Below are 14,668 nucleotides of genomic sequence, written 5' to 3' on the forward strand. Positions count from 1 at the left end.
CAGCCTGCTCCACCTTTCTGCCCGGCAGAGGGCACAGAGCCGGCCAGGATCCTTCGGCGGTGTAAGCTGGACATCATTGATGGTCTTCTCTCCCCTGAGGATTCGATGGCAACAAGAGCACAGCCCCACTCCTTTTCTCTAATGGAGGGATCTTGCCAGACAAGGAGGTAACTCTAAACCAGGTGCCACCAGCACAGCCTTTGAGCCTAGGGCTCCTAAACAGATTCCTAGACATGCATCCTATCCATCTGGAGGAAACACGAATACTGTAGAGGGAGGTCTGGAGGTCCACCTTTTAAAGTTCTGGACTTAAGAGTTTCCTATCCCGGAGTGAGGAGCTCTACGTCTCAAGGGCTGTCCTGGAAGACATTTTTGAGAAAGTGGAGTTACCCTTTAAGGTGTCACTCCCATGATGTTATATGATACACAGAAATTTTACTCCCGTCTTCAAGTACACTCAACCACTCTTCTATCCAGCATTATACATTCTGAGGAACATACGGATTCATTACAACTGCATCGAAGTATGAGGTTTATGTTTGAAAATGTCATGACAATATGATACATTAATGATACTATACTTATTCATAGCTATTCCCTGTACGTCTGAGGAAGCAGATTTAGTATGAGAAACCCGTAAAGAAACTCCATCAGCAGCAGTATTCTGGAAGGAAGAATTTCTCTCCCCAGAATGGTACTAACAGACTGGAGTATATTCTATCTATATCCTGTAAAACATCATGGAGTGCTGTTACAGTACATATTATGCAATTGTAATTCAAAATTTTTTTTTTTTAAAGTTTACACTTTTTTGAAGAACACCCTTTATATCCCATGTTGTACCAGATTGTATTTGTACTTTGTAACTAGGGATATGTTAAAAAAAAAAAAAAAAAGTCAGTGGTGGTCAACTTTCTTGATATGCGGGGCTCAAGTGTGGCCCGACACCAAAGGGCCGTACATAAAATGAACTGAATATTCAGTCAGACGTAGATAGACAGAGGCTGCAGACACGCCGCTAGAGACGCCCAGGGGCTGCAGACACGCCGCTAGAGACGCCCAGGGGCTGCAGACACGCCGCTAGAGACGCCCAGGGGCTGCAGACACGCCGCTAGAGACGCCCAGGGGCTGCAGACACGCCGCTAGAGACGCCCAGGGGCTGCAGACACGCCGCTAGAGACGCCCAGGGGCTGCAGACACGCCGCTAGAGACGCCCAGGGGCTGCAGACACGCCGCTAGAGACGCCCAGGGGCTGCAGACACGCCGCTAGAGACGCCCAGGGGCTGCAGACACGCCGCTAGAGACGCCCAGGGGCTGCAGACACGCCGCTAGAGACGCCCAGGGGCTGCAGACACGCCGCTAGAGACGCCCAGGGGCTGCAGACACGCCGCTAGAGCCACCTAGAGTGGATGTGATATAAAAGTTGTTGAGAGGAAGAACATGCTTAAAGAGAATCAGACTGGAGACATATTACACAAAACTGCTTAAGATCACTTCTATAAATAGGGCAATAGTGAAAGTGTCTGCAGAGATCCCAAGAGCCAGCAGGAGGTGCCAAAAGGAAGCATGTGCCCCCCAGGCCACAGGAATATAGGTAGGGATATACATTGTAAACAAAATATTTAATGGACCTTCAAAACACAAATTCCATATAGGCAAGCTGCCAATCAGGAACGCAGGGACAGCCAGCAATAGAAACCTAGCAAAAGTTCTAATCCCTCACAGTTTAACCACTTGCCCTCCTGAGGGTTTGCCCCCCATCCTGACCAGGCCATTTTTTGCGTTACGGCCAATGTTACTTTGTACACATATGTTACTTTGACAACTGCGTGGTCATGCGTGGTCATGCTGTACCCAAATGAAATTTACATTATTTTTCCCAGGAACTGAGCTTTCTTTCCATGGCATTTGATCACCTGTGCGTTTATTTTGTGCGCTATGGGGAAAAAAAGAAAAGGGAAAAAAAAAAAAAAAAGGGACTGACAATATTGCGAGAAAAACAATATTTTGGATTTTTAGCTATTAAACATGTCCAGTAAAAAATGTAAAAAAAAAAATCAAATTTCATCATAAGTTTATGCCAAAATGTATTCTGCTACATGTCTTTGCTAAAAAAAAAAAATAATCCCGATACGTGTAAATTAATTGGTTTACATGAAAGTTGCAACGTTTACAAATGGCGGTATAGATACTGGAATTTTTTTAATTTATTTTTACTAGTGATGGCGGCGATCAGCGACTTATAGCAGGACTGCGGCGGTTAATAACTACAGCTAATAAAGCACTGACACTGTACTAATTACACTGGGCAGGCTAAATCTGGGGTGATGAAAGAGTTAACAGTATGCGGTTTTACAAACTGTGCTGTGTGTTATACTGTGCAAGCATGCTGCTTTGTATTGCTCTGCTATGTTTTTTCCCCACTCTATACATAAATGTTTTTAATTCTATTTTAAACTTAATGTGTTGTTTTACAAGGTTAGGGTTTACATATACTTTAACTGCTTCCCGACCGCCCTATAGCAGATATACTACTACAGGGCAGCAGGGGTGTGTAAAATCATGTGTGTATATATATATATGTGATTTTGTGTTTCCGGGTAAGGGGCGCACACCCTACCCACGCCACCATTCCCGGCTGTCAATCACCAGATTCCAGCTGGTGATTCCCGAGCATCTCCAACAGGGAGGAGGACTGCTTTGTTTATTAACAGTCCTCCCTGTCAGCTCGGGCACACTGATCTGGAAGCACACAGACACTACCCCCTATGTAAAACACTCCCTGCACACAATTAACCCTTTGATCACCCCTCATGTTAACCCCTTTCTGCCCAGTGCCAATAGTAAAGTGCTTTTTTTTTTTTTTTAGCACTGATAACTGTATTGGTGTCACTGGGAATGTCAGTTAAAATAACAGCGCCGTAACGCAAAAAAAGGCCTGGTCAGGAAGGGGGATTAAAACCTCAGGAGGGCAAGTGGTTAAGTGACAACACTGATGACACCTCCATTGCAAAGGTACTACTACTACTAGAATCTTCAGCATGCAACTCTACAAAGCCGCGTGCCTATGCCCCTCCACAGCACTGTGCACGTGCAGCTCAGCGTATATTCCAGAGAAAGCTGAGCAGGCAGGTTTCATTTATTGCAAAAGAGGTATTGCATGTCCCTTCCACAACAAAAAGCCCACCGTTTGTGCATTGTGGCGCATACTTGGCATGCTATACAAAATAAAGGTCACTGAAACACACCACAGTAGGCTTGTTACGTCAACAGGCATTGTGATAACACATTACCACAATACAGTGATATAAATGGTCCTTAAAGCGAAGTTCCACCCAAAAGGGGAAGTTCCGCTTTAACAATTGGTCCCCAGCTCCCCATTAAGGATTGGCACCTTTGGGGAGCAGGTACCTGAAATTGATAGGTACCCGCTCCCACTTCTGCTGCGATCACCTAGGCGATCGGGAGTGGAAGTTGTCCTTCTACCCTCCCTTACTGTAGTCTTGTGGGACATAACAGGTCCCAGAAGACGGGGCCATTCAGGAAGCACAGCGCTACTCGCGCATGCGCAGTGGGCACCCAGCTGTGAAGCCACAAGATGTCACAGTCGCGTGCCCCCACTGAAGATGCCAGTGCCTGGAATACAAGACGGCCAGTAAAACTGGCTGCAGCAGGGACACCGCACGATTGTGGGGCAGGTAAGTGAGTTTTTTTAAAAGTCAGCACCTACAGTTTTTGTAGCTGCCGACTTCATTACAGTGTGAGTGGAACTCTGCTTTAAGGGCTTGTGCACACAAGCATTGATGACCTGTATTTGAAACAAACCTCAGCACATTTCTATGTACCTCAGGATACATTTCTATGTACCTCAGGATACATTTCTATGTACCTCAGGATACATTTCTATGTACCTCAGGATACATTTCTATGTACCTCAGATATACTGTGTGGGTGACTGGTTTTGGCCAGTGTTACATTTCTCTAGATACAGGAGCTCCTATTAGAGATGCAGCTCAAACCTTCACTTTTCATATAGAAGAGCCAGAGTTGAGCAGCATGACCACTTAGAGCATAACAAATTTTTTTTTAAACTTTATTCCACATGAATTAACAGGCAAATACTCCTGCCATTGCCATAGTTCTCCCAACCTTCCTCCCAGTGTTCAGACACACTTAAGCTGGCCATATATTATATAGTTTTCTTGTTCAGTTTCCTTAAGATTTACCTTCAACTCCATAGTGCAGCGTTTCTCAATTCCAGCCCTCATGGACCCCCAACAGGTCATGTTTTCAGGATTTCCATTATTTTGCACAGGTGATTTGATCAGTTTCACTGCCTTAGTAATTACCACAGCTGTTTCATCTGAGGGAAATCCTGAAAACATGACCTGTTGGGGGTCCATGAGGACTGGAGTTGAGAAACACTGCCGTAGTGCAAGAGCCTGCCTGATTGCATGCAAATGGGAAAGGGTTGACCTCTTATAGTTTTGGTGAATCTAAAGGCAAATAATTGTACTATGTATGGCCCGCCTTCCAGCCATGGCCCTTTTAGGAGTATGGGGCTGTATTGAATGAAACAAGCACAAGCGTTTCCTAACTAATCCAACCAGGAACCCATTTTCTCCAAATTAACCTGCATGTGTGTAGACTTGGACAAGGGTTGCCACCTCATCCCTTTAGCCCTGGCTCACATATGTGCGTTCCTGTGGGCTGTGTTTTGCATGGGCATGAGAGCCCATTCATTTGACTGGACTGCTGTACCCTGGGACACGCAGGGAAGAAGTCCCTGCATTTCTTTGGAAACTGTAGCATGCACGGGAACCTCGCTTCCCAGGGCGGTTGCAATTTCCAGTGCGGGTGGCGTGCGATTAGAATTAATGGTACCCGCCCGTGAGTCCGCATTCTTCTGTGTGCGGATCCGCAGCTGATTAAGGTGGTCAAAACTCACTTTTCTTCATTAAATTAGCCTCAGAACCTGTGTAATAAATATGTTACGTTTTAAAGGTATGAAGTGGCAACCCAACACGTGTGTTGACTTGGGTCTAATGGGTATGGGTTACAGCACCTCACCCAGCTGTAGAAATCAACCTACAATGAATATAGCCACACTGACACACCCATAGGAAACAACATTCACTGGACTCAACAAAAACCAAAATAACACTAAACACAAATGTATAGAAAGCACACACTGCTTTCTAGGTGGGCTCTAGATACAGGACAGGACATAGTGGGGTAAATACACAAAGCATGGCTCACCCAAGGCTTCTCTAGGCAGCCCCACTGCCTTGGCAGGTAAGACACTGGGACTGGTGTCTCCACTTTGCTCCAAAGGAACCTCAGGTGACACATGCTGGAAGTGGCAGTGTGGCCGAGCACACCCCCCAGAACCCCTGATAAAAGGGCAGGGGATCCGCTGGAAGAACCCTGCAGAGTGTAACATCACCACTCTCTCCAAACACTGAGTCATTGGGCAGGCCCCTCTCCACTGCCTTTTATTGGCTTAAGTCATGGACCAATCAGAAAGTGTCAGTAAAAACTACAAGGTGTGCTACATTAAAGTGGACCTGCACTGCATATGAGTGCCACAAACCAAAAATGCCATTTCATTCATTGTTAATATTCAAAGCAAACTGAACCATCCATGTCTTCATGATTTATTTTGCTGAGAAATAATTTTTAAAAACACCCCCTAGCATTTCCGGCAGTGGCCATCTTGAGTAAGGGCAGATGATACATGTAGTATTTACTTCCTGGAGAAATCCATCTGCCCTTAGCTTAGGCATTGGCTGAGTTGAGAACTTTTCCTCCCCTCCTAAAGACTGCTGGCATGTATGACATCATTTACCTAGGCAGGAAACCAGGAAGTAACTGTAGAAATGTAAAACAAAAATAAAGTAAATATGACATACTTTGCTATCTGTTTACTAATGCTGGCAGCATAAGGATTCAAATTAGTCAATGTTGACTGAGAGAGTGAAGTTCCATTTTAAGATACATCTATTGTTACATATCATGGAACATGGATAGTTGTATGTTATATATTTTACTATGTATAATAAATGTACTACCAATGTAATAATTACAGCAGAGAATGGTTTACCCTAGGTTCACACTTATGCATTTTCCGCAGCGTTTTGCAGAAACGCACTACAGTCATTTTAACATGATTTCCTATGGGACACGTTCACATATCCGCCTTTTCATCCGGTGCATTTTTTTGAAAGGGTCAGGGACTACTTTGAATGCAAAAACTAGCATTTTTGGTTTTATAGACTTCAATGGAAATGCTGCAGAAAAGCATACAGTGCGTTTTTTCTGTGTTTTTGCCGCGTTTTTGATGCGTTTTTCATTTTAAATCTGCCTGGCAACAAGAAAAAAATTAAATTTTAAAAATGCAAAAACGGAACGCAAAACACAATGCAGAAATGGGTCAAATACAAACTGCATAGGTGTGAACGTAGCTTTAAGGGTCAGTCCACACCACATGCAGTCTAGTGAGTTTTTTTTTGATGCATCAAAAATGCATTGACAGTAGGTTACATGGTTTCCAATAGCATAGTTTACACCAATGAGGTCAGTTCCAGTGCGTTCCAGTTCTAGAAAAAAAAAAGTAGAACATGCTGCATTTTTTCTGCACTGAACTGTACTGAAACGCAGTAAAATGCATCAAAAATGGACTGAAAAATGCACCGGAATACACATGTCCTTATTCAAGTTGAAGAAAAAGAGAGGGGAAAAAATGAACGTTTCAAAAATGCATTTAAAATGCACTGGAATGTGTCAACAATGTGCATACAGAAACGCATCCAGAATGCATCGGGACTGCATTTCTATGGTGTGAACTGAGAGTGAAGGATAAGTTTACCTTTAAAAAAAAAAAAAATTAAATGCACTTTTTTTGCAGAAAAAAAATGTGCATTTACAAATTTTTTTGTAGGAGCCTGCAAAGCATTGCACTAGTGATTAGCAGATCGAAGGGAACCAGTGACACTAAAACAGTGATCAGTGCTAATATTGTACACTGACACAGTACTAATGACACTGACTGGGAAGGAGTTAACATCTTGGGGCAATCAAAGGGAATAACTACAGTATGTGCCTAACAGTGCTTGGTGCATTCACTGTGTGCTGTTTTTACTAAGGGATATGCCGGTTTTTATGCCCTGCTATGCAGGGAAATGAAAACTGTCTCATTCTTGCTGTCAGGACAGAGCTCTGTGTTGTTTACAATCACAGAGCTCTGTCTTGTCTTCCCCTTCGCTGTTCAGTGGGCCCCGGCCATCAGTTATTGACTGAGACCTGCTGATCGACTTGTGCTGTGACTAATCACAGCATAGCCGTGGTGGCGGGCGTGTGCACCCGCTACCCGGAAAGCTGGATCCTGCATTAAATACATGATCCAGCGCAGGAGAGCTGCTCTGTCGCCTTACTCCTACATGAGGCAGTTGGCAAGCGGCTAATGAAGCCGCAACACAGGGGCCCTAATTACATCTGCATGTCACACTAATGCTTGTTTTTCACATGACCGCATAGGGTAGCCCATTCATTTGACTGGGCTACCTTAGGGTCCTTTCACACGGAGCGGACCCATTTAGCAGATCCGCTTGCTCATCGGGGGATCTCTCCACTGATCTCCGCTGAGCAAGTGGATGACAAGTCTGTGTCCACTCTGCTGCAGAGCAGACAGATACAGCTCGCTGTCCTTAATGGGCGGTCGGATGAAAACGGACCGCCTGTCCATTTTCATCTGACCCGATGCAACGGATGGAAGGGAAATTGGATCCCCATCCGTCCCTTTTTGGCACATCGGATTGGATATCGGCGGGTGTAAATGGACACATAGTGGAGAATGGAGGTTCCGATCAGGTTTGCCTGAAAAACAGTCAGGCAGACCCAGTCAGAATGTCCATGTGAAAGAGCGCTTAGGGTCCTTTCACACAGGCATTCTGTTTTTTTAATCAGTTCAGTCATGTATTTTCAAAGAAAAAAACGGATAGGATCAGTTTTTCATCCGTTTACATCAGTTTTTCATCAGTTTACATCTATTTTTCATCAGTTTACATCAGTTTTTCATCCATTTACATCCGTTTTTCATCCGTTTTCCATCATTTTGCAACCTTTACTAATGCAAAAACGGGCCGTATGTCCCTTTACATCCATTATTCATCTGTTTTCCATCATTTTACAACCTTTACCAATGCAAACACGGAAAGTATGTCTGTTTACATCTGTTTTTGTCCATTTACATCTGTTTACATCCATTTTTTGTCCGTTTACATCTGTTTTTCTCGTCCATTTACTTGTGTTTTTCATCAGTTTACAACCTTTACCAATGCAAAAATGGACCATATGTCCATTTACATTCGTTTTTGTCCATTTACATCTATTTACATCTGATTTTTTGTCCATTTACATCCTTTTTCTTGTCCGTTTACATCCATTTTTGTTCATTTACATCTGTTTACATCCATTTTTGTCCCTTTATAGCCATTTTTCTCGTCCGTTTACATCTGTTTTTCATCATTTTAAACCTTTAAAAATGCAAAAAACAGACTGCATGTCCGTTTACATCCGCTTTTGTCCATTTATATCTGTTTACATCTGTTTTTTCATTCATTTTCATCCATTTTTCTTGTCCATTTACATCCATTTTTCATCATTTTAAACCTTTGCCAATGCAAAAAACAGACTGTATATCCGTTTACATCCATTTTTGTCCATTTACATCTGTTTTTTTTGTCTATGTTTTTTTTTTTACAGCAGAAAAATAGGGTTTTCTTCCGTACAAAAAACGGATGTCAATGAATGCAGACATTAACTGCTTCCCATTCGCACTATAGCAAAAATATTGCTACAGGGTGGCATAGGTTCACAAAATCATGTATATATACGTGATTTTGCATTTCCGGGTAGGGGGCACACGCGTGCCATTCGAGGCCACGGCTGTCAATCACCGGGTCCTTGCCAGTGATTACTTGCCGATGGCGGTGATTGCCAAGGATCTCCGATGCGGAGGAGAACTGTTTGTAAACAAAACAGTTCTCCTCCCTGTCAGCTAGTGCATACTGCTTTGCATGGCAGTGCACAGCACAGCCATACAAAGCAGTGTGCTTACAGTGAAGCACAAACACAGGGCCCCATAGTAAAACACACACAGCACACAGTTAACCCTTTGCTCACCCCTCATGTTAACCCCTTCCTGCCCAGTGTCATTAGTACAGTGTCAGTGCTTTTTTTTTTTACCACTGATCACTATATTGGTGTCACTGGGGATGTCAGTGACACCAAGTCAGTTCCCCCCAGTGTCAGAATGATTGCCGCCATTACTAGTAAAAAAAAAAAAAAAATTCCAGTATATACAGCCATTTGTAAACACTATAACTTTCACGTAAACCAATTAATTTACACGTATTTGGATTTTTTTTTAGCAAAGACATGTAGCAGAATACATTTTGGCCTAAATTTATGACGAAATTTGATTTTTAAATTTTTTTTACTGGATATGTTTAATAGCAAAAAGTCCAAAATAATGTTTTTTTCTCAAAATTGTCGGTCTTTTTTTTTATAGCACAAAAAATAAAAACGCACAGGTGATCAAATACCAGCAAAGAAAGCTCTATTCGTGGGGAAAAAAGGCTGTAAATTTCATTTGGGTGCAGTGTTGAATGACCGCGCAGTTGTCAGCTAAAGTAACGCAGTGCCGTAACGCAAAGAATGGCCTGGTCAGGAAGGTAAATCCTCTGGAGGGCAAGTGGTTAACAAACATGACTCATCTGCTCTCAGCAGGATTCCTGGCTGACAGCAGAATGTAAACAAAAGAAGTGCCCTTGAATATTAAAAAAAAGAAAAAAAAACATAGCGTGGGGTTTCCTCAAATCCATGCCCTCCTGGTTTGGAATGAAATTTGAGAGGAACCCGACTTTAAATTTTTTTTATAAAATGGCATGGGGTGCCTCCAAAATCCATATCCTTGGGTCTGGCATGGATTTTAAAGATTACCCCACACCAAAATTTAAAAAGAAAAATGGTGTGGGGATCCCCCAAAATCCACACAAGACCCATATCCGATCATGCAGCCCAGCAGGTCAGGAAAAGGGGTGGGACAAACGGGCACCCCTCTCCCTAGAACCATACCAGGCCTAATGCCCTCCAAGGACACATGCCAAATGACAAGTAAACACAGGGGTGGGGGTTACCCAGTGACATCAACAGATGACCCTGCACCCATGTCTACCTGTCATTGGGTGAGTGTTTTTCCATGGGACATGTCACAGCTAAACATAGACATGGGGGGGTGTTTGAGGGCATTGGGCCTGGTACAGTCACTGGGCTAAAGGTCTGGTATTGATTTTGTGGGGGGACCCCATTCTAATTTTTATTTAAATTTTGGCATGGAGTTCCTCTTAAAACCCATACCAGACCTAAGGGTTTGGTATGGATTTTGGGGGGGGGAACACCACACCATTTTTTTTTTAAATTTGGCATGGAGTTCTCCTGATCCATACCAGGCCCTTGGGGGGACCCCCACACTGTTTTTTTTTTTTCACTCACACTTTTATTGTTTACATTCTGCTGTCAGTGGGAAATCAAACTAACAACAGATGAGTCATGGTTGGCTGCCTGCTCCTTGGTTGGCTATTGCCCTCGGTTCACACTACTGCGGGTGGAATCCACTGTGGGACCCACACTTTGTCCCGTAGCTGCAGCCACCTGCACACAAAATGTGGGACCTGCAGCGGGGTGCTATTAATCTTAATGGCACACCGCTTACCCTGGAAATCGCTCCCGCACGTGGAACCGTGCTGTAGTGTTGTTCCCAGTGCGGGCTGCGATTTCTGGAAAGGTGCAGGGACCTTTTCCCTGCATTTTGCGAGGCAAACCAATCAAATGAATGGGCTGCTGTGCCATGCCATGGCCCGTAAAACAGCACGAGTGTGAACCGAGGGTTAACAAATTAATTTGGATCATTCGTTATTACGGGTGCCTCAAACATCTTAATGAAACAAATGAACTTCATTGTTTTGTTATAATTTATTTCAAACTTGTTGAAATTTGTTACTGTTTTTATTCAGATACATCCAAATCTCCCAATAATGAAAATTTCAGCTGAATTTTGATTCGTAGCGAAACGAATCGCACATGTCTAGTACAGAAGTACCATGTGATCTGCTTGTTCTGCATTTTATTAAATACTGCATGTACTCCTTTTGCTGTAGTCTGGTGTGATGCAGCCCATTCAAAATGAATGTGTTCAAATCACACTGCACTGAATCGAATGTGAAATGCACAGGAACATGGAGTGCATTCCCATGCAATTCCTGGTGTGGTTTTGCAGTTTATTTTTCATTTTTCTACATGCGTTTTTGACACATCTTTAATGAGTGTTTAATGCGTTTTCACCACGTTTTAAGTTTTGTTCAGTTCTTTTTTTTGTTAAAGTGGAATTATTTTTGTTGCTGGGCACAATAAAAATGCAAAATGTGGCAAAAATGCGGCACAAATGCACTACCATGCATTTCAGCAGCTTCTCCATTAAACTCTATTGTAGCAAAAATGCTGCTTTTTTGCTTTTAAAAAAGTCCCTGACTCTTTTCAAAAACGCAGCAACTCAAAAAAGCACAGATGTGAACATGTTCCATAGGAAACAATGTTAAATGTTAAACACACTGCAAAATATATTCCCATGGGCAACAAGTTTAAAAGACTAAAAATCAAACCTATGTGGCTTACGGCCAAAGTTAAAAAAGCTATAAATAATAAGAAAAGAGCTTTTATTAAATATAAAAATGAAGGAATGCTATCATCGTTTAAACATTACAAAGAATATAACAGAATATGCAAAAAGGAAATAAAGGCCGCAAAAAATTGAAAACGAACGACAGATTACAAAAGATAGCAGGACAAAGCCCCCAAAAATTCTTCAAATATATTAATAGTAAAAAAGTCCAGTCCGAGCATGTAGGCCCTTTACAAAATAATCTAGAGTGGGTGACTGGGGACAAAGAGAAGGAATATTTATTAAACACCTTCTTCAGCTCTGTGTGTACAAAGGAGCATGGGGGAGCTCTTGTCCATAATGGGCATGGTATTGACACAGCTTCAGAAATATTTAGACAGAATAAAGGTGAATAAAGCACCTGGACGGGATGGCATACACCCACAGGTCCTAATTTTTAGGGACTCTTTAATGACTGGCATAGTACCACGGGATTGGCGTAAGGCCAATGTGGTGCCGTTGTTTAAAAAGGGGTCAAAATTTTACCAAGTAATTATAGACCTGTTAGTTTAACTTCTATAGTTGGGAAGATACTGGAGAGTTTAATAAAAGACCACTTATATGAGTTCTTGCTGGAAAAACATGTTTTAAGCAACAGACAGCATGGATTCATGAAAGACAGAAGTTGTCAAACAAATCTGATTTCTTTTTATGAGGAGGTGAGCAAAACCTTGGACAGAGGGGTGGCTGTGGACGTGATATACTTGGATTTTGCAAAAGCGTTTGACACAGTTCCCCACACACGGCTAATGTGTAAGGTAAAGTCTACAGCAGTGGTCACTAAATGGTGGACAGTCCCGTGTGGATCACAGCCACGCCACTGCCACTTGCCCTCCCTCAGGGCCTCTGGGCTAAAGATGACCGGGCCACACAGCAGGAGGTAAGCGGCGACCACGGTCTGGATGGTACAAATACATACTGCGGCTGCCGCTCACCTACCGCTGTGCAGCTAAAGCAGGGCCGACAGGAGGAGTGGAAGTGACGGCTCTAGTAGCAAGCAGGAAGCGCGGCTGACACAGGGACACCTCCTCGGCTGGCCACTGCACTGAAGGGACAACGGCGGCCTTTCTTCTTCACACTGTGACAGGTCTGTAGCGGGCGCTGTGATGTAAAGGGAAAATAGGACACTGAGGGACTGCTTTAAAGAGAGGACTGTGATGTAAAGGGCACTACATTGTGAAAGGTACACTAAAGATCATAATGTGCCAGGGGAATGTGATGTGTTATGTGATGTGTTTTAATTCAAGACCCTTGGTCTACAGGCTTGGAAAAATCTGTATGTAAATGAATAGAAAACTGGCTAAAAGATCATATTCAGAGAGTAGTGGTTAATGATTCATACTCTGAATGGTCTAGGGTTGTCAGTGATGTACCCCAAGGTTCAGTGATGGGACCCTTACTTTATAATATATTTATAAACAATATAGGGTCTGAGATTAAAAATCCCATTTCCGTCTTTGCAGATGACACCAAGCTGTGCAGTGGAATAACGTCCTTACAGGATGTCTGCAACCTACAAGCTGACCTCAATGCACTGTTTAATTGGGCAAATATGAGGCAAATGAGGTTTAATGTTGATAAATGTAAGGTTATGCACTTGGGGGCTAAGAATATGCATGCATCATACATACTAGGGGGGTACAACTGGGGGAATCAATGGTGGAGAAGAATCTGGGAGTTCTGGTAGATCACAAGCTTAATAATGGCATGCAATGCCAAGCTGCGGTTTCTAAAGCGAGCAAAATTCTCTCTTGTATTAAAAGAGGTATAGACTCCAGAGAGAGAGATATCATTTTACCCCTGTACAAATCATTAGTAAGACCTCATCTGGAATATGCAGTTCAGTTTTGGGCACCAATTCACAAAAAGAACATTGGAAAATTTGAGAAAGTACAGAGACGGGCAACCAAACTGATAAGAGGCATGGAGGAGCTCAGCTATGAGGAAAGATTAGAGGAACTGAATGTATTCTCTCTTGAGAAGAGGAGATTGAGGGGTGATATGATCAACATGTATAAATACATCAGGGGTTCATATAGTGAACTCGGTGTAGAGCTATTCACCCTGAGGTCATCACAGAGGACAAGGGGACACTCTTTACATCTTGAGGAAAAGAAACTTAATCTCCAAACACGGAAAGGTTTCTTCACAGTGAGAGCTGTAAAAATGTGGAATAGACTCCCTCAAGAGTTGGTTTTGTCCAGCTCAGTGGACTGCTTTAAAAAAGGCCTGGATTCTTTCCTAGATACACAGAATATAACTGGATACTAACATTTATAGGGAAAGTTGATCTAGGGCATATCCAATTGCCTCTCGGGGGATCAGGAAGGAATTTGAAGCAAACTGGATCATGCTTTCCTGGGTTTTTTGCCTTCCTCTGGATCAATTGTGGGTGTAGGATTATAACTCTTTTTTTAATATGGTTGAACTGGATGTACTTTTGTCCTTTTTACAGCCAGACTATGTAACTATGTAAATGGACTGTAGTGCATTTCTGCAGAAAGCAAAAAGTACTAAAAACGCATTGGTGTGAATGGAGCCTTACAGTGTATACATAGTTTTGCGTGCATCTAATCTCAGCAGTATAGGAGTCAATGGGGACACACACACTGCTGTGTCTACAACTGAAAATGTGCACTGTGCCTAGTTCCATACAAAAAAGTAGGACACAGCTGCATCCAGGGCCATTTAAATCTGCATGCATGGGTACATGTATAAAGCCATTAGAAGAGCTGTACATGCCTAAATTTTGTATGCGTATACTTTAGGCACATATTTTACACAGGATCTTTTGCTAGCTCAGCCAGTAAACTGGCATTCTGTGTAGAAAATACACATATGCCCATGTAAATGAAGCATTAATATCCAGTGCAATGATTGGCCTTTCCC

At 42.8% G+C, this 14,668-nt stretch overlaps 1 protein-coding gene across 1 annotated transcript in view; it reads right to left on the minus strand.

Annotated features, from left to right (window-relative positions):
- The window catches only part of LOC149461558 (RNA exonuclease 1 homolog), a 61,514-nt gene extending 56,071 nt beyond the window's left edge, over positions 1–5,443 (minus strand). Inside the window, exon 1 of the mRNA XM_089678146.1 lies at positions 5,260–5,443. Coding sequence (XP_089534272.1) covers positions 5,260–5,443 — 184 coding nt within the window. The remainder of the gene's footprint in view (positions 1–5,259) is intronic.
- Positions 5,444–14,668: the final 9,225 nt, after the last annotated feature.

Source organism: Staurois parvus, unplaced genomic scaffold (assembly GCF_062004578.1).
Source record: "Staurois parvus isolate SC_StPar_1 unplaced genomic scaffold, SC_StPar_1.0 ptg000198l, whole genome shotgun sequence".
NCBI lineage: Eukaryota > Metazoa > Chordata > Amphibia > Anura > Ranidae > Staurois > Staurois parvus.